General features: G+C 43.2%; 1 protein-coding gene across 1 annotated transcript in view; it reads left to right on the forward strand.

The window, feature by feature from the left end:
* The window catches only part of LOC134348673 (kunitz-type protease inhibitor 1-like), a 77,476-nt gene extending 51,523 nt beyond the window's left edge, over positions 1-25,953 (forward strand). The window contains exons 6-10 of the mRNA XM_063052442.1: positions 7,454-7,579; positions 11,757-11,807; positions 15,427-15,597; positions 20,909-20,968; positions 22,122-25,953. Coding sequence (XP_062908512.1) covers positions 7,454-7,579; positions 11,757-11,807; positions 15,427-15,597; positions 20,909-20,968; positions 22,122-22,285 — 572 coding nt within the window. The 3' untranslated portion in view covers positions 22,286-25,953. The remainder of the gene's footprint in view (positions 1-7,453; positions 7,580-11,756; positions 11,808-15,426; positions 15,598-20,908; positions 20,969-22,121) is intronic.
* The last annotated feature ends 1,157 nt before the right edge of the window (positions 25,954-27,110 follow it).

Below are 27,110 nucleotides of genomic sequence, written 5' to 3' on the forward strand. Positions count from 1 at the left end.
AACATTAAAGTTGCTGGCCCTCTCCACTCCTTATCCCCTGATGAGGACTGGCTCATAGACCTCCAGTTTCTTCCTCCTCCAACTCAATAATCAACTCTTTGGTCTTGCTGACATTGAGTAAGAGGTTGTTATTGTGAACTGTTCAGCCAGACTTTCAATATGCTGAATCTTCACCACCTTTGATTCAGTCCACAACTGTGGTGTCATCAGCAAACTTAAATATAACATTGCAACTGAACTTAACAGTACTAGACTCAACCTGCAAGTTAACCTATAGGGAATCCTGCATGAGGACGCCAAGTCCCTTTGCACCTCTTATTTTTGTATTTTCTCTCTGTTTAGAAAATATTTTATGCTTTTATTCCTTCTACCAAATTGCATGACTACACACTTTCCTACACTATATTCCATCTGCTACTTCTTTGCCAATTCCCCTCATCTTTCCACATCCTTTTGCAGACTCTCTGCTTTCTCAACACAGCCTGCCCCTCCACCTATCTTTGTATCTTCCGGAAACTTGGTCACAAAGTCATCAATTCTGTCATCCAAATCATTAACATATAACAAAAGAAGCAGTCCCATCACTGACCCCTGTGGAACATCAATAGACAATGGCAGCCAACGAAAAAACTGCCCTTTATTCTCATTCTTTGCTTCCCGCCAGTGGGACAATCTTGTATGCATGCTTGTATCTTTCCTGTAATACCATGGGCTCTTATCTTGTTTAGCTGCCTCATATGTGGTACTTTGTCAAAGGCCTTCTGAAAATTCAAGTAAACAACATCCACTGACACTCCTTTATCCAGATTGGTCAGGCAAGATTTCCCCTTAAGGAAACCATGCTGACTTTGGCCTATTTTATCATGTGCCTCCAAGTATCCCGAAACCTCCTCCTTATTAATGGACTCCAACTCTTCCCAACCACTGAAGTCAGACTAATTGGCCTATCATTTCTTTTATTTTGCCTCTCTCCCTCCCTCCTTAAAGAGTGGAGTGACCTTTGCAATTTTCCAGTCCTCTGGAAACGTTCCAGAATCTAGTGATTCTTTAAGGACCACTACTAATGCCTCCATATTCTCTTTGGCTACCTCTCTCAGAATCCTGGGTTGGCATCAATCTGATCCAGGTGACTTATCTACCTTCACACCTTCCAGCTTCCCAAGCACCTTCTCCTTAGTAATAACTCACTTCTCCTCCTGACAGTGTTGAATTGCTGACATATTGCTGGTGTCTTCCACAGTGAAGGCTGATGCAAAATACCTCACAAGATCACAAGACAAAGGAGCAGAAGTAGGCCATTCGGTCCATCGAGCCTGCTCCGCCACTCTACCATGAGCTAAACTATTCTCCCATCTAGTTCCAATTTCCGGCTTTTTCTCCATATCACTTGATACCCTGACTAATTAGATACCTATCAATCTCCTCCTTAAACGCCCTCAATGATCAGGCCTCCACAGCCATATGTGGCAACGAATTCCATAAATCCACGGCCCTATGGCTAAAAAAATTTCTCCTCATCTCTGTTTTAAATGGGTACCCTCTAATTCTGTGGCCTCTTGTCGTGGACTCACCCACCAAGGGAAACAGCCTTTCCACATCTACTCTGTCCAACCTTTTCAACATTCGAAATGTTTCTATGAGATCCCCTCTCATTCTTCTATACTCTAATGGATACAGTTCAAGAGCCGACAAACGCTCCTCATATGTTAGCCCCTGCATTCCAGGAATCATCCTCGTAAATCTTCTCTTAACTCTCTCCAACATCAGTACATCCCTTCTAAGATGGGGAGCCCAAAACTGCACACAGTATTCCAAATGCGGTCTCACCAGTGCCCCATAAAGCCTCATCAACACCTCCTTACACTATTCCTCTTGAATTGAATGCCAACATAGCATTCGCTTTCCTTACTGCCAATCCAACCTAGCGGTTAACCTTTAGGGTAGCCTGCACGAGGACCCCCAAGTCCCTTTGCACTTCCGATTTTTGAATTGTCTCCCCATCTAAGTAATAATCTGCCTGATTATTTCTTCCAAAAGGTACAACCGTACTTTTCTCAACATTGTATCTCATCTGCCATTTCTTTGCCCACTCTCCTAAACTGACCAAGTCTCTCTGCAACCTTTGCGTTTCTTCAACACTTCCTGCTCCTCCACATCTTGGTGTTATCCGCAGACTTAACCACAAAACCATTTAATCCATAATCTAAATCATCGATATACATTGTAAAAAGAAGCCGCCCCAACACCGACCCCTGCGGAGCACCACTAGCAACCGGCAACCAATCAGAATAGGATCCCTTTATTCCTACCCTTTGCTTTCGGCCTATCAGCCAATGCTCCACCCATTCCAATATCTTTCCTGTAATTCCATGGCCTCTCATCTTATTAAGCAGCCTCTTATGCGGCACCTTATCGAAGGCCTTTTGAATATCCAAATACACAACATCCACAGCCTCTCCCTTGTCAATCTTATTTGAGATTACCTCAAAAAATTCCAATAGGTTGGTGAGGCAGGATCTTCCCATCATGAAACCATGCTGGCTTGGGCCTATCTTGTCATGCACCTCAAAGTATTTCATAACCTCGTACTTGAGGATCGATTCCAATAACTTTCCAACTACTGATGTCAGACTAATAGGTCTGTAATTTTCTTTTTGCTGCCTCCCTCCTTTCTTAAACAGTGAAACTACATTTGCGACCTTTCAGTCCTCCGGAACCATGCCAGAGTCTATTGATTCCTGGAAGATCATTTCCAATGCCTCCACAAACTCCAAAGCCTTCAGAATCCGTGGGTGCACCTCATCTGGTCTGGGAGACTTATATATTCTCAGTCCATTTAGCTTCCCAAACACTAGTAAATCTTGACTGTACCTAATTCTATTCCCTGAGACCTCTGGCTATCAGGTGTGTTGCTAATGTCTTCCACTGTGAAGAGTGACGCAAAATACTCATTTAGTTCCACTGCCATCTCTTTGTCACCTATTATAATTTTCCAGCATCATTTTCAATCGGTCCTATATCTACCCGTGTCACGCTTTTATTCTTCATATATTTAAAAAAAACTCTTAGTATCCTTTTTTATGTTAATTGCCAACTTCCTTTCATAATTCATCTTTTCTTTCCTAATGACTTTCTTAGTTTCCTTCTGTAAGTTTTTAAAAGTCGTCCAGTCCTCAGTTTTCCCACTAATTTTTGCTTCCTTGTATGCCATCTCTTTTGCTTTTATTTTAGCCTTAACTTCTCTCGTTAGCCACATTTGTGCCATTTTTCCACTCACGATTTTCTTTTTTCTTGGAATATATTTTTCCTGCACTTTCCTTATTTCTTGTAGGAATTTCATCCAATTCTGCTGTACCGTCCCTCCATCTAGCTTAGTTCTCCAATCGACTTGGGCCAGTTCCTCTCTCATACCACTGTAATTTCCTTTGTTCCACTGAAATATCGATACACCTGATACCAGCTTCTCCTTTTCAAATCTGAAACTGAACTCAATCATATTATGATCACTTCTTCCAAGGGGTTCCATTACCTCCAGCTCCCTAATCGCCTCAGGTTCATTACACAGCACCCAATCCAAAACAGCCGATCCCCTGGTGGGCTTATGGACAAGCTGCTCCAAAAAGCCATCCCATTGGCATTCTACAAACTCCCTCTCCTGAGATTCAGTACCTTCCTGACTTTCCCAATCCACTTTCAAATTAAAATCCCCCATAATTATCTTGACATTTTCCTTCTGACATGCTTTTTCTATTTCCAGCTGTAACTTGTAGTCCACATCCCGGCTGCTGTTTGGAGGCCTGTATATAACTGCTATTAGTGTCTTTTTACCTTGCCATTTCTTAACTAGACCCATAAGGATTCTACCCCTTCTGATCCTTTGATGATCCTATGATCCTTCTGAATTCCTTCTTTCTAGTGATTTGATATTGTTGCTTACCATCAGGGCCACACCACCCCCTTTACCTATCTTCCTATCTTTCCTATACACTATGTATCCTTGGGCATTCAGCTCCCAATCACATCCATCATTTAGCCACTTGGTGATGGCCACAATGTCATATCTTTTAACCTGTAGCTGTACAACAAGGTCATCCACTTTATTTCTAATGCTGCACGTACAGTACATTTAGATCAGTATCTGTTACCGATTTTGCTATATTTCTATCGCACACCAAATCATTCTGTCTATTCACCTGCCTGTCCTTCTTGCCATCTTTGCTGCACAGTATCTTTGACTTATTTCTAGTCTCCTCTTCCTCGACCCTAACACCCTGGTTTCCTTCCCCTTGCCAACTTAGATTAAACCCTCCCTAATAGCTATTTTAAACAATCCCGCCAGGATATTAGTACCCTTTCAGTTCAGGTGTAACCCATTGTTTTTCTATAAGTCATACTTCCCCCAAAATAGATCCCAATGATCCAAGAATTTGAAGCCCTGCCCCCTGTACCAGTTACTTAGCCACACATTCATCTGCTTAATTCTGCTATTCTTACCATCATTAGCGCGTGGCTCAGGCAGTAATCCTGAGATTATTACTCTGGAGGTCCGGCTTTTCAATTTTCTTCCTAGCTCCCAGTAATCTTCCTTCAGGACCTCCTCTCTTTTTCTGTCTATGTCACTGGTACCAACATGTACCAAGACTTCTGACTGCTCTCCCTCTCTCCTCAGAATACTCTGGACCCGATCTGAGACATCCCGTACCCTGGCACCAGGGAGGCAACACACCATCCGGGTATCCTTGTTTGGCTCACAGAATCTCTTGTCTGTTCCCCTCACTATGGAATCCCCTATAAGTACTGCATTTCTCCTTGCTCCCTTGATCATGGCACTGGGCAGAATGCCAGAGTCCTGTTTGCTGTGGTCTTCCTCTGTCAGGTCAACCTCTCCAACAGTATCTGAAATGATATATCGATTTCTTCTACTTTAGTTTGTTTGCTTTTTTTTTGTCCCCCATTCCTACCTCGCCAACATCATTTTCCAGTGGTCCAATATCTACTCTCACCTCTCTTTTTATTCTTTATATACATAAAATAACTTTTTGTATCTACTTTTATATTATCGGCTAGCTTACCTTCATATTTCAGCTTGTTGCTTGTTTAGTTGCCTTTTGTTTTTTTTTAAAGTTTCCCAATTCTCTAACTTCCGCTAACTTTTGCTGTATTATATACCTTCTCTTTAGCTTTTATGCATTCCCTCGTCAGCCATGGTTGCGTCATCCTCCCTCTGGGATGTATTTATCCTGCACCTTCCAAATTGCTCCCAGAAACTTCAGCCATTGCTGTTCTGCTGTCAACCACAAGAGTAAAGATAAAAATAAGAGCAGAATAAAAACATCTTGCCTTTAAACGTACTTTGGCTTGGATTTTTCTGTTAATCCTAGCCACTCATGATTTAGCCTATTCTCCCTGTGGCCACCTGGGTTTCCTCTGGGTTCGTCGATCTTCACAATGGAAGGCCCCAGTCATATGCCACAAATTCAAGAGGATCGAAGGGCAGAATTGAGTGTAGCTGCTGTTACTAAGGAGAAGTTGCTTGGAAAGCTGAAAGGTCTGAAGGTAAACAAGTCACCTGTTAGTCTGACTTTATTGGTTGCTGAGAGGTTGGAGTCTGTTATTAAGGATGACGTTTTGGGGTTCTTGGAGGCACATATTAAAATAGGCCAAATTCAATACGGTTTCCTTATGGGGAATCTTGCCTGACAAATCTATTGGAAGTCTTTGGGGAAATAACAGGCAGGGTAGACGAAGGAGAATCGGGTGGATGTTGTTTACTTGAATTTTCAGAAGGCCTTGACAAGGTGCCACACGTGAGGCTGCTTGACAAGATGAGAGTCCCTGGTGTACAGGAAATATACCAGTATCAGTAGAAGTTTGGCTGGCTGACAGGAGGCAAGGACTGGGAATAAAGGGCACTTTCTGGTTGGCTGCCAGTGTCTAGTGGAGTTCCACAGGTTTAAGTGTTGGGATCTCTTCTTTTCACTTAATATGCTAATTGATGGCTTTGTGGCCATGTCTGCAGAATAAGCAGTGGTGCAGGTAGTGTTGAGGAACCAGGGAGGATGCAGAAGAACTGAGTAAGATTGGGAGAATGGGCAAAGAAGTGGCAGATGGAGTAACATCTAAGGAAGTGTATGGTGTTGCACTTTGGTAGAAGGATGTAAGGTGTGCGCAGTTTTCTAAGTGGGGAGAAAATTCAAAAATCAGAGGTGCAAAAGGACCTGAGTCCTTGTGTAGGATTTCTTGAAGGGCAACTTGCAGGTTGAGTTGGTGGTAAAGAGGGCAAATACAACATTAGTATTCATTTCGAGAGGACTAGAATATAAGAGCAAGGATGTCACGCTGAGGCTTTATAGGGCATTAGTCAGACTGCACTTGGAGTATTGTGAGCAGTTTTAGGCTCCTTATCTAAGAAAAGATGTGCTGGCGTGGAGACGGTCCAGAAGAAGTTCATTAGAATGATTCTGGGAATGGAAGAGTTAACATCTGAGGACCATTTGATAGCCCTGGGCCTGTACTTACTAGAGTTTAGAAGATAGAGGGGGGGAGGGGTCTCATTGAAACCCATTGAATATTGAAATACCTAGATGGAGCGTATGTGAAGAATGAGTTTCCTCCAGTGGGGAGGCCTAGGATTCAGTATAACCTCTGAATAGAGGGAGGTCCATTTAGAACAGAGGTGAGGAGGAATTTCTTTAGCCAGAGGGCAGTGAATCTGAGGAATTCATTGTCACAGATGTCTATGGAGGCCAAGTCATTGAGTACATTTAAAGCGGAGGTTGATGAGTTCCTGATTCGTCAGGGTGTCAAAGGTTATGGGCAGAGGGCAGGAGAATGGGGTTGAGGGAGAAAATAAATCAGCCATGATGGAATAGTGGAGGAGACTCAATGAGCCGAATGGCCTAATCCTGCTCCTATGATCTTACAGTATTTCTCTTTGACTCCATAAACACTTGTCTATTAAATACCAGAGACTTGTGCAAATGTAGTCTCGCACAGTCGTGTCTGTCACTATATTCCTTCATTGGAGACTTCATGCGTCTAATGGCAGAGTTCAATCTTGCAGAGATTGTCTGCCAATGAGTTCCAGAACCCCGTGCCCAGGATCTGAAGCCCCATTGGGACTTCAGGGCTGTGAGGAAGAAGAGTGAGGATTATAAGTTCTGTCTTTTAAATTATTGAAGAATTTCTGTATTTTCAGCTGATTTTATTTGTTCACGTTATTATTAATGCCTTTTATCACTGGTGTTGAGAGTGCTTTAGCTCCTTCACTGCGTAAGCTTGGGAATGAAGTGATGGTGCTGTAGGCCCTTCGCCAGCAAGATCTACCGGGCACGGGTTTGATAAGTTTGTGACTGACAGTGATCAACGTGCTGGGGTTCCTCTGCACAATTCTGTCGTTCAAATACTTAACCATTTCCTCCTGACCTCTGTTCACTTGCCCCTCACCCCACAGGCTGCACCGGAGAATGCACTGAGCAGCAGTTTAAGTGCGCAGACAACTGTTGCATCGATCGTAACCTGGAGTGCGATGGAACTTCCCAATGCAGAGATAGCTCAGATGAATCTGGCTGTGAACACAGTGAGTACTGCTTACTCAAAGGTTCATTTATTATCGGAGTATGTATGCAGGATACAACTCTGAGATTCTCCTTTTTCAACCTTTGTGCAAATAGCCGAGGGTGTGGAGGACTCTTCTATCTCCTGTTGTATACTCTGCTCTTTTGCAGTCACAGAATGAAGCCACTAACCTCCTTTCCACTCTGTTAATTTCCACCTGTCTTCCTAAAGCATCTCAAATTGCCAAGGAAGACCATTCATATGTGCAAAATTCTGACAGCTTTTTGAAAGAACTTTCCAGTCAGTCACATACTCTGTAATCTCCCGTAGACTTTCCTGTTGGATATTCATCCACTGCTATTTTCAATGCTGCTGCGGATGGATTGTGCTTCTACCTCTTGTTTTTGATGGGACATTCTGAGTCCTTGCCTCTCTCCCGTAACAAGAAAGGATGGGGCTCTCCTAGGGAAGAATTCTGGACTGAGTGTGTAACAGCGCATCCAATGGAGACTGAAGAGCTAGTAGGGAGGAGCACAGCAGAAGATGCAAAAAACTTTTCCCCTGAGAAAATATTACAGTGTCACAACAGAAGGGGCAGGACTGCAGTGAAATCCATAGAAGATATAATAAGATTTACCCCTAAGATGAGCATAATAATTGTTCTGATTCCCATGAGAAACTATTCAGTGTGCTAAGACAAGAATTCTCCCCTTTGCTGTAATGACTTTATGAATGATTAGAGTGGTTAAATGAGTTGAAAATTCCTGGAAATTGCTCTTAGTGGCACTGTTTGAGACTAAGAGGTTTAATTATATTTTCTCATTCCTGGGGAATAAGACAACACTGGGGAATGTTCAAACCAGTGACTTTGCAGTTATTGTCAAAGAGTTGAATCATTAGAGTTGCTTCAGCTCTATCCATGATATCAAAAGAGATCACTGGTGATCAGAAAACTGGAGAATAATTAATGCAAAGTAGTGACTAATGCTCAGCAAGGGCTCAGATGGGGAAAGTGCTTCGCAATCAGTATTGACACCTCCATTTGCAGCTAAGTATACAAAACTTTACTTCATAGTGTACCATTGTAACGTTCCCAACAAAGTAATTCCAGTTCAATTCAAATCAGGGAGTGCTGAGAATCGAGGAGGAATTGAGGCCATGCAAGGTGGAAAATGCTGCGTGTTCCTCTATCTCCCACTGATTGGACCACTTTGTTCCAGGTGTGAATACATGATTTAAGTGTGGGATCTCAATGTGTTGGAACTCGCAAGTGATGCATATTTTATAGGAGAAGCTCAGAAATTATACAGTGAGTTTGCTAAGCTGCAAGTGGGGGATACATTGCCCTCCATTTATTTGGCACCTTTCTTGACCATAAGACTGCGAAAGGAGCTGTACAGCTAATAAGGTGTACCATAGGGTGTCATTGTAAATTGTCCAGTGATTAGGCTTGGATTAAATTGGGGGATTGTCAGGTGTTGCAACTCAAAGGGCCTAATCCACACTGTTTGTCAATAAAAAATAAATAAAGTGTTTTAGATTTGCTTAGCTGCATGTGATGTAGTGTTGGTAAACTACAATAAACTAAATAATTTGTTCCCCTGATTCTGGTAGAAGGATAGATTTTGTCAACATACTAAAAGAACTTCTGTGCTCGTCCTTAAGGTAATTTTGTGTGTATTTTTTAAGTCAACAGGCAAATGGGACCCATGTTTAACATCTTACCTGAAAGTTGTCATCCAAAAATGTTGAGATCCTCCAGTGCTGCACTGGGAGTTCCACTTCTGATCTTATGGTCCTGGAATAAACTTGAACCTGCAGCCATTTGATTGAAGTGCTCTACTAAGTAGGACCTGACAGCAGCAGCTGATTTTCTTTTTTTTCTTTTTTTTTAATTTTATTTTTATTTGGATAAGGAATTCACAATTATCATGTACTTTTTTCACACATATAACCTTTTCCATTTTTTTTATATGTATAAAACTACAATTATTTATACATTCTTAAGTACACATTGAGATGATATAAAAGGAAAATAAACATTTAAATAGATAATTATGTACTGTGGTAAATCTAACCTATTAGGCTAAGTAATGAAATTAGTTGTTAAGAAAAATGGTAATAATAGTTCCCATACAACCCTTCTGGACCATTTCCACTGGTCCAAGATGTTGCATACAAGCCTATATACCAACCATTGTAGGTGTTTATATCCCAATTTGTTCGTGCTTGTTCCTGCCCGCAGACATAATTATCCAATCCCTATGTACTTATTTACTTAATTTTTTCATTTTTTTTATCCCTTTCCCAAATCTTTCCCTTTACTTGTGTTAATTCTCTATTTTCCAAAAAAAAAACAAACATTTAGACTAGGGGTGCTTACGTTAGCAATATTACTGTGTTGATGAGAAGAGCAATATAAATCATTAGGAGAGTCATCTAAAGTCTGCTCGCATTGGGGTTATATATTCAATCCATTTATTCCAGATTTGATAAAATGTTTCTTTTTGAGTTCTCAGGGAGTAAGTCAACTTTTCCATTTTAAATATTTCCAAGATAATTTCGTACCAATCTTCTAATGTAGGTGGTATTGGATTTAGCCATTTTCTAGTGATTGATTTCTTACTTGCCGCTAAGAGGGCCTGCAGCAACTTTATATCTTCCTTCTGTTCAAGGAACAATACATGCCCCAAATAGAGCGTCTCAAAGTTCAGAGGTATCTGGGACCTAAGTACCTTAACTAATGTTCTATGAATACCTTCCCAAAATAGACTTAATTTAGGGCAATCCCAGAAAATATGAAAATGATTTGCCTCCTTGGAGCCGCACCTTCTCCAACACATCACATTTGTATCTTTATATTTTTCCTGATATGGGGTCTTGAAGTATCATAATGTTTTTCCAACGATGTTCTCTCCAAGTCAAAGAATTAGTCGAGGACCATTGAAAGCTGCAGATTTTCCCCCAAGCCTCCTCTGAAAGTACCAACCCCGCTTCTTTCTCCCACTTCTCTTTAATATACAGTGTATTTACATTTTTAGCATGGGAGAGTGCAGTATATAGGCAAGAAACTGATTTACTAGGTATTGAACTGCAAGCCGAATTCAGAATCTTGAAAAATTCTAATTCTACTGTTGATAGGTCTGTATATCTACAACTCTGATTAACATAGTTTCGTATTTGAAGGTACCTAAAAAAGTCATTATGTTCTAGGCCATGTTTGTCCTGCAGGATTTGGAAACTTTGTAATACTCTTTTATCTATAAATGAGAGGTAGGTTGTAAGACCTTTCTTTATCCATAGCTCAAATCTTTTATCTCCTCTGTTGGGAAGGAATTTGGTATCATATGCACACCATCTAAAGAGTTTTAACATGTTATTAATTCCACATGAATTAACCACCTTCTGCCATACTTTTAATGTAAGATTTATCCAAGCATTATTAAATTTTTCCAACTGGGCCATCAATCCTTTAGCAGCTGATTTTCAATACAGGCAAATGTATATAAACAAGGTACTGGAAAGAATAGGAGCATTGTAGGATTTGAGGATGTTCGGGTAGTCAACAATGGTACTAAGGTAAGAGAAGATAAATCGGGAAGACCTCCAGAAGTCAATTAGTGTAGCTAATAAATATTTTGCAACATGACTGAAGCAAAGAAACATAAATTGGAAGCCACTGTAATCTTTAGCCATCTGGGCTAATGATCACAAGCAAGTGAGAGAGATTCAAACCTTGGAAATGTCATGTTGTAGAATGGGTCTAGAAGTAGTGATTCCGGCTGCAATTAACTTCATTGCCAGAAATGGAAATGACAGGTTGTTACCATCCCGGGATAGTTGAACATAGCATGTGGATGTAGGGTTTGTGACAAACACTGGGCATTGCCTCATTCCACAAGAGATTTCTCAAGAATAGGCTGTGTGTTTCATTTTGGACTCTGCCAGAATGTGAAAACTATCCCATTGGTTCTGAACTTGTTTCCAACTCCTTCCCACTGTGAATTTTCTACATCCGTATCTCCCTACCCAGCTTTTCGGCTTTCTACCTCAGTAAATTTACTGCAATTTGGATCAGTGGTGGATTTTACTGGTGTCTTTTGACTTCCTTCCCGCTTGGTGCTTCTCCATGGTTTATCGTGGAGAGAGGGTTAATGAAATTTATTGTAACCTGCTTTAATTTTTCTTTTCTTTTCCAGTAAGAGACCGATTCAATAGGCTGTTGGACATAGACATCCCTAAAGAGAAAGGTAATTTTTTTCACAAACCTAAATTAAACCCCCTGGTGCTAGTCAGATAGCCAAGTCCGTCAAATCTAGAGAAATATATTACTGAGTATGTTTCCACGTTCTATTGCATGATGATGATTTCAATGAAATGTATGAGAGGTAGGAATTACACCATGTTCAATTCAATTCTGAATCCAATGTTAGATTTTTGGGGTGGGGCAGACAGGGGATGTGAGGTTAGTGGGGACAGGTGAGAGAAGGTGATAACTGCTGAATAGAGTGACATAATATTTTGGATCTCTTTCTGGTCTGTTTCACATTAACCTATTGGAGTTACATCAAAAAGTGCTGGCAGAACTCAGCAGGTCAGGCAGCATCTACAAAGGGAAATGGATAGGAATAAAAAAAAGAGGAGGTAGCCAGTATAAAAGGGGGGCGGTGATGGGCAGATATTTGGGGTGGTGGGGGGAGGGAGTGGAAAGTGGCAATGATGTCAGAATCTGGGTGGAGATAGGTGGAAATGACAAAAGGCAGAAGATGGAAGAATCTGATAGAAGAGTATGGAATAAGGTGCGGGAGGTCGGGAGTGAAACTGGTGGGAGGAATATGTGGGTGATGGGCAGATAGGGAGGGTCAGGAAGGGGAAAAGAGATACAGCACTGGGGCCTTCCTCTGCCTATCACCCCTTCACCTTGATCCACCAATATCACCTGACAGCTCTTACTTCACTATTTCCCTCCATCTTTTTATACTGCCAATCTCTCCCATTTCTTCTAAGTAGAGATGAAAGGTTTCAACCTGCAAATTCAACTGTCCATTTTCCTCCACAGATGCTGCCTGACCTGCTGAGTCCCTCCAGCACCTTTTGTGTTGCTGCAGATTCCAGCACTTGTAGCCTTTCATGTCTCCTCCTCTTGGAGCCGCCGCCTTTAACTTTTATAAAGGGACACGCATGGTCCAGAAGCAAAGGTGTGATGCTAAGCCTTTGCAGAATTGTGTCCAATTCTGGATTTTGCAATTTAGGGAAGATGTTCAGGTCGTGGAAGTGATGAAGAGAAACTTTACCAGAATGCATTATAGAATGAGAATCTCCAGTTATGAGAGAAACTGGGGTTGATCTTCTCAGAGCAGAGAAAGCTAAGCAGATGATTTATTGAGTTCTTCGAGATGTTTGCAGAGAATGAATGGAGAAAATTTGTTCACACAAGCAGAGGAATGAAGTGAGTTAATTGTGAGCAATCACAATGCACTGAATAATTGTCCAAGGAACATGGAACAAAGAGCAGTACATCTCAGGAATAGGCTCTTTAGCCTATAATATCTCTGCTGAGCTGATGCCAACTTAAACTAATCTCTTCTGCCTGCACATGATCGATATTCCTCCGTTCCTTGCAATATTCATGTGCCCTTCTAAAAGCCTCATGAACACCACTATTCTATCTGCTTCCACTACCACCCTAGGCAGTGAGTTTCATGCACCTATCACACTGTGGGGGAGAAAAACGTCCCACACATCTCCCTTAAACTTTTTCAAAGGTACATTTAATGTCAGAGAAATATATACAATATACATCTTGAAATTCTTTTTCTTTGCAACCATCCATGAAAACAGAGGAGTGCCCCAAAGAATGAATGACAGTTAAATATTAGAACCCCAAAGCTGCCCCCAGCTCTCCTCCCTCTCACACATAATCATCAGCAAAAAAAAAGCATCAGCGCCCCCCACCGAGCACTCAAGCGTGCAGCAAAGCATCAATAAAGACACAGACTTGCAGTACCCCAAAGACTACTCGTTCACCCAGTAATTCGACGTACCACAGGCTCTCCCTCTCTCCCTAATAAAGGGAAAGAAGTGTCTTCATTTCACAGCCAGAGGGGAGACAAACAACTTGCTGGTTTATGATCTTGAAAGTCTGTTGCGTCGCTTTTTCCGAACACTGTGCCCAAAGAATTCGGGTCTCTGGGCACACAGCCAGAGATCTTCTGTCTCGCACGACACACCGATTTCCTGCAGAGGCACCGACCTCGAGCCCACACCAAGCCATACACTAAGGGTATCACTGTTTGAATGCCGCACAGGATCTGGCCAAGAAGGACATTGTTTTTAATGTAAACAGGGATGCAGCGCACCGCGTTCAGACTCCTGGACCAAGAGTACTGCAGTGAATCAGCACTCTGCAGGTTATTGCTAAGCAGGGTACGCTTGTGTATTTCTGCAGTAGGTGAGCAGATGCAAGTTTAGACAGTGCTGTGGGGTCAGAAATAGTAGAGCCCAGTAATGGGGACCACACGAGAGTTGCAAGTTTAGCCAGGAATTGGGGTGAGAAAAGGATAGAATCCAAGGAAAAAATAAAGATTCTGCCTTGGGCCAGTGCCATAGTGTGAGACGGCATCGATGGCAAGGGAAAGGGGATTTGTCAGGAGAGCCAAACACATTGGCTTTGAGCATAAGACTTAGAACACGACAGGCCCTTGGCCCACTATGTTGGGCTGACCTTTTAATCTTCTCAAAGATCAGTCCGAATCTTCTCCCCTACATAGACCTCCATTTTTCTATCATACGTTTGTACTTATGCTTACCTAAGAGTTCCTTAAATGTCCCTAATGTATCTGCCTCTCATACCGCCCCTGGCAGGATGTTCTACACAGCCATCACAATCTGTGTTTTATTTTTTTTTTAAAAAACTTATCTCACTTTAAAAATGATGCTCCATTTTGATCTTCCCACGTTGAATTTAGGGAAAAATATGGATCATTTAGAGGTGAATATCCGGCAAGCAAACTGAAGAGTGAAGAGGTGGTGCTGGGCATGCAAGTGGAACCCATGTCACTGATGAGGTTACTAACTGGTGGCATGCAGTTGAAAGATGAAGGGTGCGTGAGAAGGATCTCAGCCTGAAATGTCAACTCTTGATTCCTTTCCATAGATGCTGCCTGATTTGCTGAGTTCCTCCAGTATTTTGGATGTGTACATTTACCTTCCTTTTTTCACTCTTGGGGTTGCTCGTTTTTTTTGTTCCTTTTCATTAATTCACAGCAAGTGAACAATGCTGACGAGGCCAGCAGGTACTACCCATCCCCTCTCGACCCCAGAGAAAGTGTTGGTGTGCTGCCTCTTTAAACTGCTGCACTTCTTCCACTGAAGGTACTTGCAAAAGTTCCTTTGGGCAGGGAGTTGCAGGGTTCCAACCTTGTATCAGTGAAGGACTGCTGATAGATTTTCCAATCAGGACATCGTGTGACTTGGAGGGAATCTAGAGGGAGTTTCATTCCCATATATCTGGTTCCCTCGTCCTCTTCAGCATTAGTGCTTGTGGGTCTGGGAGGTGATGATAATCTTCGATCTCACAGGGCAAGCGATGAATTTCAAGGTTGCGATGGCCCAGCACGAGCTTAGTGTGGACATAATCTACACCTTAGTAACTCAAACCTGAGTCATCTCCAGGGTTTGCTGTGTGTGAATACACGCCCGAGGAACTGCAAATGAAGCCTCTATCTCCCGTTCTCCTTTTCTGTTACCGTTTCCCTCTCTCTTTCACTGGAGGAAATGATCAGTCTAATAAGGACGCTGTCATGGGGACTGCAGTCAGCATTTTGGAGAGTTCACTGTGACCCTTCCGTTGCTGTCTCACCTCTCCAGCTCGCTGCATCTACCCTCCGGAGACTGGCCCCTGCCGAGCAGACTTAAGCTTCTTCTACTACAACCCCTTCAGCAAGTCGTGTGAGCGCTTCACATACGGAGGCTGTTTTGGCAACGAGAACCGTTTCCAGGAGGAGAGCAAATGCATGAAAGCTTGCCGAGGAGTGTCAGGTAGGGCCTCTTCATCTGCAGACCCGAGGTAATTGGTTTATTATTGTCACACGTACTGAGGTGCGGTGAGAAACGTTGTTTTGCATGTCGCCCATACAGATAATTTTATAGCAACAGTGTACATAGAACATAGAAGAGTACAGCACAGAAGCAGAGCCTTTGGCCCAGAATGTTGTGCTGAACCAATTACACTAGTAATCAAAAGTCTAAACGAACGCTTCTGCCTACTCAATGCCCATATCCTTCCATTCCCCTTGTATTCACATGCCTAATTAAACATTTGAAAGTCCCTAATGTATCTGCCTCTATCACCACCCCAGCCAGTACATACAAGCCACCTACAAGTCTCTGTGTTTCAAAAATAACTTGCCCTTCATCTCTCCTTTAAACTTACCCCCTCTCACGTTTAGTATGAGATATTTCAACCCTTGAAAAAAGATACTGCCTGTCTACTCTGTCTCTGCCTCTCATAATCTTATAAACCTCTATCAGGTCTCCCATCAGCCTCTGCTGCTCCAGAGAAAACAACCCAAGTTTGTCCAACCCCTCGTTATAACACGTGCCCTCTAATCCAGGCAGCATTCTGGTAAACTGCTTCTGCACCCTCTCCAAAGCCTCGACATCCTTCTTGTAATGAGGCGACCAGAATTGCATGCAATACTCCAGATGTGGCCTAACCAGAGTTTTATAAAGCTGCAATATAACTTCTCAACTTTTGAACTCAAATGCCTCAACTAATAAAGACAAGCATGCCGTATGCCTTCTTAACCACCCTATCGACCTGCGTAGTCACTTACAGGGAGCAATGAACTTGGATCCCAAGATACCTCTGCTCATCAACACTGTTAAGGGTCTTGTCCGTAACAGCGCACTGTCTCTTTACATTTGACTCACCAAGGTGCAACACTTCACATTTTGCTGGGTTAAACTCCTTCTGCCATTTCTCCATCCATATGTGAAACTGATCTATGTCCTGCTGTATTCTTTGCCAGTCTTCTACACTATCTATAACACCACCAATCTTCATGTCATCTGAAAATTTACGAACCCATCCAGGCCATTTATATACATCTCAAACAGCAGAGGTCTCAGCACCGATCCCAGTGGAAAACCACTAATCACAGACCTCCAGCTAGAGTAAGTCCCTTCAACCACTACATTCTGTGGGCAAGCCAACTCTGAATCCAAATGGACAATTCACCGTGGATCTTGTGAAACGTCTTACTAAAATCTAAGTAGACAATATCCACAGATCTATCTTCATCAATGACCCTCGTCACCTTGTCAAAAAAACTCAATCAAGTTAGTAAATCACGACTTACTCCACACAAAGCCATGCTGTCTCTCCCTAATTAGGCAATGGTTTTCCAAAAGCTCATAAATCCTATCACTAAGATTTCTCTCAGTATCTTCCCTGCTACGGATGTGAGACTCACCATCTATAGTTTCCAGGATTATTCCTGGTTCCCTTTTGAATAATGGAACAACATTAGCTATTTGTCAGTCCTCTGGGACCTCGCCTGTGGCTAGAGCAGACATGAATATATTGGTCAAGGCCCCAGCAATCATATCTCTTGCCTCTCCCAATAACCTGGGGTATATCGCATCGCTCTGTGGGGACTTAACCACCTTAGTGCTCTTTAAGAAACCCCACAATACCTTCTTTACCTCGAAATGCCGGAGCATATGAATACACGCAGCACTGATCTCCCTGTACTTTTCTTTGGTAAATACTGATAACAAGTACTCATTGCGGACCTCACCCACATCCTCTACCTCCAAGCAAATGTTCCTCTCTTTATCCTTGAGTGGTCGTACCCTCTCCCTAGTTATCCTCTTGCTCTTAATATGTGTATAGAATGTCTTGGGATTCTCTTTAATCCTACTTTCCAAGGGCTTTTCATAGCCCCTCCTGACTTTCCTAATTCTCTTCTTGAGTTCTTCTCTGCCTTTTTTATATTCTTCATGGTCTCTGTTTGATTCTAGCTTCCTAAGCTTTGCATACTTTCCTTTTACTTCTTGACTTAATTCATCACTTCTCTCGATATCCAAGGTCCTCTTACCTTGCCATTCTTGACCTTCCTTCTGACTGGAACATACATGTGCTATATTCTGTACAGCGGGTCCTTAAACACCCTCCACATGTCAAGTGTGGATTTGCCCAAAAACACTTGTTCCCAATTAATTCTGCCTAGTTTCTGCTTAATGCTGTCATAATTTGCCCTGCTCCACTTTAATACTCTCCTGCAAGGTTCATGCTTGTCCTTAGCAATAGCTATCTTAAAACTTAATGAGTTGTGGTCACGGTTCACCCACTGAAAGGTCAGTCATCTGGACAGGCTCATTACCCAAAACCTTGTCCAGTACAGCCCCTCCCCTTGTTGCACTACCTACATACGGATTTATGAAACCCTCCTGGATGCACCTAATAATTTCTGCCCCATCTGAACCTCTTGAACTCAGAAGGTCCCGGTTTATATTCGGGAAATTGAAGCCCCTCATGACAACACCTTTCCTTACTCTGTCTCCATATCTGTTCCTCAATGTCCCAGTAGCTACTGGGCAATGATCCCTCTAATTTTTTCTTAACAGCTGCGTGGAGCAATCATTGCTCTGAGCAGGAAATTTTTACATGGGCTGAAAGCTGTGCGGCACTTTAATAAAACGTTATATACAGGAAAACTCTGGCTGCAAGGCAACAAAAGCTTTGTGCACGGGAGCAGTCATTGCACACACACACAGCTTAGAGGGAACAATGCTATTGGGAGGGTGGGTCTCCAGTACAATCCCTTTCACCTTTCCCATTTTTGAGCTCTACCCAATCAGACTCAGTGGACAGGCCCTCCATTTTGGCCCCTCTGAATACAGCTGTAATACTGTCCTGGACAAGTAGAGCAATTCCCACCCCCACCTCCTTTACCTCTCTCTCTATCTTTTCTAAAGTATCGACACCCTACACCCTGAACATTAAGTACCCATTTCTGTCCCTCCCTCAACCAAGTCTCCATAATGGCCACATCATCACCTTTACTCATAATACTCCTAGCATTAAAACACACGCACTTCACTCTGTTCATCCTATTGTATCTATTACCTTGCTCCTGTTTCTTTTTACTGGCCCCAATATTTATCTTCCTCTCCATCCCTCCACTTTCTGACCTAGTTCACATTCCCCTGCCAAACTAGTGTAAGCTCTCCCGAGTAGCACTCACAAGCCTCCCAGCCAGGATGTTGGTTCTCCTCCAGTTTATATGCAAACTGTCCCTCCTGTACAGGTCACTGCTATCCCCAAGAGGTTCCAATTATCTAAAAACCTGAAACACAGTCCCCTGCACCAGTTCCTCATCTGTACTGTCATCCTATTCTTGCCCTGACTAGTACGTGGCACCAGGAGTAACCCAGAGATTACTAGCTTGGATGTCCTACCCTTCAGCCTCCTTCCCAACTCCCTTATATTCACTGCACAGGACCTATTCCCCCTTTTTACTTATGACATGGGTGCCAATGTGCACCACAATCTCTGGCTCACACCCTCACTCATGAAAATATCTGCAGCAACTCTGAGACATCCTGGACTCTAGCACCGAGGAGGCAACCCACTATCCTGGTGAATCTTTCGTGGTCACAGAATCTGCTGTCCGTCCCCCTAGCTATTGAGTCTCCTAACACAATCGCTCTGCCTGACTTTACTCTTCCCTGCTGAGCCTCAGAGCCGGCCACAGTGCTATTGACCCTCTTCATGGCCTCCCATCATCCTCGGAGTCAGAATTCTTGCTCAGGTGTTGAATATTTGTGCTCCTTAAACGCTAAATCTCAGTGGATCAAGCCACTTATTTGCAGGCCCTCACTGTAGATAAATCATTTTTTCATTAACTGTTCCTTTATAAAAATGCAATGCAACAAAAACCTTGTACAGTCCATCTAATAAAAAACAGCTTCCCGTTCCTTCCATTATCTCAAATCATGGTAGACCGAACTGGTTACAACTCGAGTTCATTGTCCGGAATCTCGATGAATCAAATATGTTTACAGTTAATTCCCAGTGTATAGAACCTTAATGGATTCAACCTCTTTCCCATTATATAAAATCACAAGGGGCCCAATGTTTATAAAAGCATGAAGCGCATCGATAAGGGATGGTCACTGTCTTTTCCCCTAGAATGTGTGGGTCTATCAGCCTGTAGTGTTTGGTACATGGGAGGAAACGAGCACCTGGAGGAATTCATGGGTATTTCACATGGAGACCTGATGACACAAATGTGAGGGGTGTTGTGGATGGTGTGGAGTGCTGTCAGAAGTTACAGCGGGACATTGATAGAATGCAAAACTGGGCTGAGAAGTGGTAGATGGCGTTCAACCCAGATAAATGTGAGGTGGTTCATTTTGTTAGGCCAAATACGATGGCAGAATATAGCATTAATGGTAAGACTTTTGGCAGTGTGGAGGATCAGAGAGATCTTGGGGTCCGAGTCCATAGGACACTCAAAGCTGTTGCGCAGGTTGACTCTGTAGTTAAGAAGGCATAAGGTGGATTGGCCTTCATCAACTGTGGAGTTGAGTTTAAGAGTCGAGAGGTTAAGTTGCAGCTATATAGGACCCTGGTCGGACCCCACTTGGAGTACTGTACTGAGTTCTGATCACCTCACTACAGGAAGGATGTGGAAATCATAGAAAGGGTGCAGAGGAGATTTACAAGGATGTTGCCTGGATTGGGGAGCATGCCTTATGAGAATATATTGAGAGAACTTGGCCTTTTCTCCTTGGAGCAACGGAGGATGAGAGGTGACCTGATAGAGGTGTACAAGATGGTGAGAGGCATTGATCATGTGGATAGTCAGAGGCTTTTTCCTAGGACTGAAATGGCTATCATGAGAGGGCACAGTTTTAAGGTGCTTGGAAGTAGGTACAGATGGGATATCAGGGGTAAGTTTTTTACGCAGAGAATGGTGAGTGCGTGGAATGGGCTGCCCGCGACGGTGTTGGAGGTGGATATGATAGGGTCTTTTAAGAAACTCCTGGATAGGTACATGAATCTTAGAAAAATAGAGGGCTATGGGTAAGCCTAGGTAATTTCTAAAGTAAGTACATGTTCAGCACAGCTTTGTGGGCCGAAGGGCCTGTGTTGTGCTGTAGTTTTCTATGTTTCAATCTCCACGCAGATAGCACCAGGCATCAGGACTGGATCTATGAGACACTGGCTGAACTGTCCAACATGTTCGTACGTACAAATATGGAGGGAAATGCACACTGAACAGGTGTGTCTCACCACTTGCACTAGACAAGATAAAGACTCTGTTCTTTCTCTTTTCAGAAAAAGAAGTATTTTACCGAAGTGCTTTTGAGAGGCAGGAGCAAGAAAAATCTTCAAATGGTCAGTATTCTTTGGAAAAGAGGAATGTAATGAAAGGTGGTGGGTGAGGGAGTGTTTGCGGGGCAGAAATACCAGAAGTACAGTACTGTGCAAAGGTCGTGGGTATGTGTGTATATACACATATCGTACTGCCGCCAGAAAAAACACATTTCATAACAGATGTGGGTGGTGATTTACTTGATTCTGATATGGGTCTCTATTGTGGACTGAGAGTGGGAAGGGGGCAGGGAGAGGGATTCACAGTTGGAAAAAGGCCAAGGGACTGGGCCGGCTAGTGGCACAATGACATCAGCGCCGGATCCCGGAACGGAGGTTCCCGGGTTCGAATGCAGTCGGGGCCACTCCCGAGTTCGCTTTCCATCCGTGCCGGGTTGAGTCTCGAGATCGCAACTCGACCTCGTAAAAAATAAAGGGAAAAAGACTGTGAAATTGTCTGTGTGAGGAGTGGCGTGCCACACCGTCTCTCTCTCTCTCGCTCCGCACCTTGTAAAGGCATGAAAAAGACATCATTGCGCGCACGCACATGCCAGAAAAAAGGAAAAAAGGGCAAGGGAGAGGTGAAGAAGCAAGAAGCATCAGAGATATTCTGTAATGATTAATGAACCAATTGTTGGGAATCAAATGATCTTGCCTGGTGTCTCAGAGCTGGGTGTGTCTGCACCCTGGCCATCCCCGACTTCGGCACTCCTCCCCTGCCACCTATCCCACAGGGCTGCATCCTCACCATTCCTAACATCCTTTGCTCCTGCCAGATTTACAAACTCACTCTCCACTGCACATTGACAAATACAGTACTGTGCGAAAGTCTTAGGGCCCTTAGCTATGTGCTAAAGACTTTTACACAGTATTGCATGGGGCGTTCAAGATTCAAGTTTATCACATGCCTTCAAAACATAGAGTGAAATGCATCGTCTGCATTAACAACCAACACAATCAAAGGTGTGTTGGGGGTAGCCTGCAAGTAGGGGATGATAAGAGGAAAGCATGAGGAAGTGGTAGGAGGGAGGCTTGTTGCATTTTAGGGGTGGAGTTATTGTGGGTTGGGGGATGGAGGGATGTAGTATGCTTGAGAACTGCAGAGAAGGGAGCAGTGGAGCATACTTCTCCTCTCCTCCTGACTGCTCTCTCTCTCTCTCTCTCTCTCTGTCCCTAGCTGGCATTGCCATAGCTGTGGTTCTTGCCATTTGCATCACTGTGGTTCTTGCCATCCTGATCTACTACCTGCTGAAAATGAAGAAGCAGAGTCGACATCAAGCAGGCCCAGTCAGTTCCACCAGCTCCACCATTGAGGAGGCGAAGAGACTGATGCACATGTAATCGAAGCCCGTCTGATGTGTGAGGTTCCGACGCCTCCAATGCCATTAAATACTTTCGGTTAGGGGAAGGTCCAACGGGTGGGAAGGGTTTGAAACTGATGGGTTCCTTTTTATAGGTAAAATACTTTTACCGTGCCTGGATTTCATGTTTCAATGGTATACCAGTGTGCCTCCATTTATCCAGTTGCCAGAGATATTTCCACACACCTCTAAGCTGAATAATGGTTTTGACTCTGCACTGGATAAGCACCTCTTTCATTTCTTGTTTTTAAATGATTACACACTCCATTTAGTATCCAGTTGGACCATAAAAACCACAGACTTGCCCTGCAGTGGGCTTACAGGCTCTTCTAGCGTTTCTTCTGATTGTCTGGTTTCAGGAGGGAGGATCCTGAGCCATGTTTACAGCAGAAATACTGTTTCAGGGATTCAGGGTGTAAGATTTTGAGGCTGTTGGGATGTCACTGTGGCCTCTGCATTGTTGCTAATAATGCTCTAGTTTACCTTTCAAAATGATTGCCGCATGGCTAAGCTGAAACCCCTCATGGTTTCTCAAGGTAAATGCTCCCTCATTCCCATCCTCCTGATGTTCCTTAATCATCCTCTGGCTGGCCCACCATAATTCTGCTCCCTTTGGCACTCCCTAAACCCTCTGACTCCTTCTGTTTCTGCTTCCTAATTCCCATTCCTCTGACATTTCCCAATCCCCAAACCTCTTACTCTCCTGATCGCTGTTCCCCTAAACTTCCCAAATCCTTATTTCCATACACCTGGCCATCCTGCCCCCTCGACACTTGCCCCATCTTAGCATCTCCTCTCTCCCTCCCTTCCTTCCTTTTTACTGGGTCTCTTCTTGCCTCTGTTCTATAATTTGGTCTCCATGGGTCAGCTCCTGGTTCTTTGCTTGGCAAATAACGCTGCTGAGTCCATTTCACAGTGCGCCTGGGGGACCTTGGCATACAACTAGTTTAACTGGTGGTTAATAATGTAATAACCCCAAGAAATTCTGACATTTGCCCATAGAGAAGCGGGTTGAGAATGGGACGACAGGAAAATGCACAATGAGAAATATTCTGTATGTACATTTTATTTTCTCGGTTTTTTTTTAGTTGAACTGGAAGAGCTGATAGTCAGTTTTTGGGCTTCGCATGAGGGAAAATTAGGGTTAAACCAGCCCACCTGCTCATCAAGGACAGAATACCATAATGGTCAGCAGACTAATAATTAGTTCCCCTGTGGGTGACACTGTGTTCCTTCTCATTGCCATATTTTTGAAGTGGTCTTAAATACAGAGCATATTCTTGCTTTTATTTAGGCAACTGGATATCTTATAAACCCTACTACACTCACATAGAAACATAGGTGCAGGAGTAGGCCATTTGGCCCTTCGAGCCTGCACCTCCATCCAGTATGATCATGGCTGATCATCCAACTCAGAACCCTGTACCTGCTTTCTCTCCATACACTCTGATCCCTTTAGCCACAAGGGCCATATCTAACTCCCTCTTAAATATAGCCAATGAACTGGTCTCCACTGTTTCCTGTGGCAGAGAATTCCACAGATTCACCACTCTGTGTGAAGAAGTTTTTCCTCATCTCGGTCCTAAAAGGCTTCCCCTTTATCCTCAAACTGTGACCCCTTGTTCTGGACTTCCCCAACATCGGGAACAATCTTCCTGCATCTAGCCTGTCCAATCCCTTTAGAATTTTATACGTTTCAATAAGATCCCTCACAGTCAAGCTACTCGTGTCTGTACTTAGTTATTGGAGATAATTTTATCCTATTGGCCTAAAATTAAACACCCTCAATCCTAAGAAAAGTTGGTGGAATGACGATATACTACCCCATCCTGAACAATCGTATGCTGGTGATTATAGGTGTCTAACAGTTAAATGTATTTGACTAATTGCTGCAGGTTAATGGTTAATTTTCATTCTACTCATTTTACCTATTACACATTGATAGCCCCTCTCTCTCCTGTATTGCCAGAATGACAGTCTAAAAGTAACTCCTTGCCCCTATAGTTGTGCAAATGAAACACAACCGAAGTATGTCTCTAATCAAGCTCAGTTATCTCGATGATTTGTGTCTGCCCTTTGTCATTTGTACTGTCACTTACTGACTGCCTGTTATGCCGCTGGCATTTAGGGCAGCAATGAAGATCCTTCATCTTTGTCTGTGTGGACGGATTCTTCATTGCTGTTTCCCTAACTATTGTTTTTTGACAAGTCAGGGTTGTCAGTTCTGAGCTGAACCCCCGAACCTGGAGGGTCAGTGGACCACTCTTCACCTAGCCTCTATCCATTGACCTCTTTGGCATGGGTAACCCGACCAAGAGCCAAAGCACAGGGCCCTGACTCCAGCCAACATAACACTCCGGGTCATTGAGACATGAAAGCCTCCAAGCCCTATGACAAGGTTGTGCTCCTCTTGGAGGGTGCTGCTGTGAATTGGAAGAAGAATCAAAAACCATAGGAGAAGAGGTCAAGAAATTTCAGTTTGAAGAGAAGTTGTGCAAAGGTGTAGGGTTGGCCAATCCTGGCAATGCAAAGTACGGCCTGGCAAGTGTGAATCAATGAGATTTTGAACAATCTTCATTGGTGTTAAGAAATCTTGTGCCAGATTCTAACTGCCAACCGATGAATGCGATGCAGGATGCGACTCTTGGTGAACAGTGTGCTTTTACAGCAATGTATTTGCTCTTCAGACAGTCTGCTTAAATAGTGCTTTGTAGCAAAAGGCCTACAGAGTCTAGCTAAAATGAACTTCTCTACTACAAACAAAAATAGAAAGCCATTCAGCTACATCTGATTAAATGCAAGATGACCTCTCCAGCAAACACAAGGAATGAAGGCAGATTACCTGATACAAAGAAGGTAAGAAAAAGCAAACCCAGCCACTTATAGATGATGCAATTGATCTAAGAATCGCAATCATTGCCCTTCTGACCACAAGTAATGGTATCACTATCTGTAACCATGCCATAATTACACAGAGTAACGTTTGCCAGAGCTTTCAGTTAACAAAGAAAATTTTGGTTTGCGTTCATAAAAGTTGCAGGTTTGAGGTAACATTAGCAAACATATTTCTGTGTTTTCTTTTGTAAAATTTCTGACTTCTGAGTATTCAGATTTTTTTTGAGATTGAACTGTCAAATTGTGAATTTATATTTTAATTTTTGCTTCCAACTTTAATGTTTGTATTTAATAAATATATATTTCTAGTCTAGGAATCTGCATGCAGTGTGTGTTTTCTTTGCAAACGTTTGATACCTTGTTGAAGCTGTGTCTGGACTGCTTGCACTTTTGCTTCTGTGTTGAAGGTTGTGGGTTCAAGTCCTCCCTCCAGCAATACGCAGATAATAACCTCTGGAGATGCCATCTCTCAGCTGAAAGTGAAAACAGTGGGCTGTATACCTTTCCAGATAATGCTAATCATTCTGTGGTCATTCTTGTATATAAAAAAAAGAAGAGTTGGAGAATTGTCCCCAACATACTGGCCAATATTAATCTCTCACCAATAATTTTGTCAACAGTTGACTTGGTTGACGTACATTGTAAACTACCATATTACAGCATTTCAGAATTGACTTTCATAAAAAATAAAGGCCGCTTTAGCTATGTTCAAGTCATGAAGGATGCTTGATAATAAAAACAGAAAAACGTGTAGTTTTTGTTTGACTATAGTTTTTTTAAGACTCGTTTTGCCTAGTGACATGATCTCGGGGGTGGTGCCTCCTACCCGGCCAAACTTTAGCACTCTCGTTTGGGTGGATGCTGCATGTTGTGTCCCCTGTGTAACGTCTGTACCCCGAAATAACATTCAGTGCACAATGTGCGGTTAAACAATTAAGATTTTATATTTAAGTATGGGGTTAGTAGAGAAACAAAAGAAAAGGAAAACAAATAAAAGACGCCAATAATCTCACAAACATGTCCAGTGCGCAATCGTTGGAGCTCACTGTTTCCCTTTCGCTGCTCCTCCGCTAGTCAGCCCCTGCGCTCCCGTCCCGAGCCCAGGCCCAGCAGGTCCAGCAACCGTCTCCTCAAGCCACGTCTTCTCTCTTCATCCTCCTCGTGCCTTCTCTCTCAAATCCCATGCAAACAACAGCTTTCAGATACACAAGAAAGAATAACATCTATCCCGATTGGTTAGCAAACAAATTCAAGTCCTGTTATCACTAATTATAATCCAAACATGCTGCTACAGAGAGCATTACCTCATCAGTTAAAATTACAGAGAAGCCATTTTATTAGCCTTAGCAAGTAACATGAAACAAGAAATCTCTTACACTCTCCCCCCACCAAACTTAGTCATGTCCTCATGACTTCTAAATAACTCGCCAACCCTTCCTGCAGACACAGAAACCCAATCCAGGTACAAACAGTGACATTGCTCCCCAAACAGTAGACCTTACGCCTTGTTCCCCAGGTGCTATATAGGCCAACCTCTCTGGGAGTTTTGCTAATCCTCCGAGACCTCCATTCCCCTCACCAAAATCCTTCAGGCTGGGACACTACTGGGGATACCTTGGGTCTGCTTGCCAAATCCTCTCTCAATCTCTTACTCATGCCCCCACTGCAACTTGGAGCCTCCTGTCCTGTGTCCAGGCACCCCTGCCTCTCCTTCAGGGTCCTGCAGTAACCCAGGCTGCCCACAGCTAGAGTCCCCTCACCTTACTCAGTGGGAGAAGGGCCAGGAGTCTCTTCATCCCACAGGGGGAAGTTAGCGAAAAGCAGCGTGTACCACACCTCTATCTCATCATTCGTCGAATCCATATTCTTCCCCTTTTCCTCGATTTGTAGCTGCTGGTTGGTTCTCTCCA

This window comes from Mobula hypostoma, chromosome 1, assembly GCF_963921235.1.
Source record: "Mobula hypostoma chromosome 1, sMobHyp1.1, whole genome shotgun sequence".
NCBI classification, from domain to species: Eukaryota; Metazoa; Chordata; class Chondrichthyes; order Myliobatiformes; family Myliobatidae; genus Mobula; species Mobula hypostoma.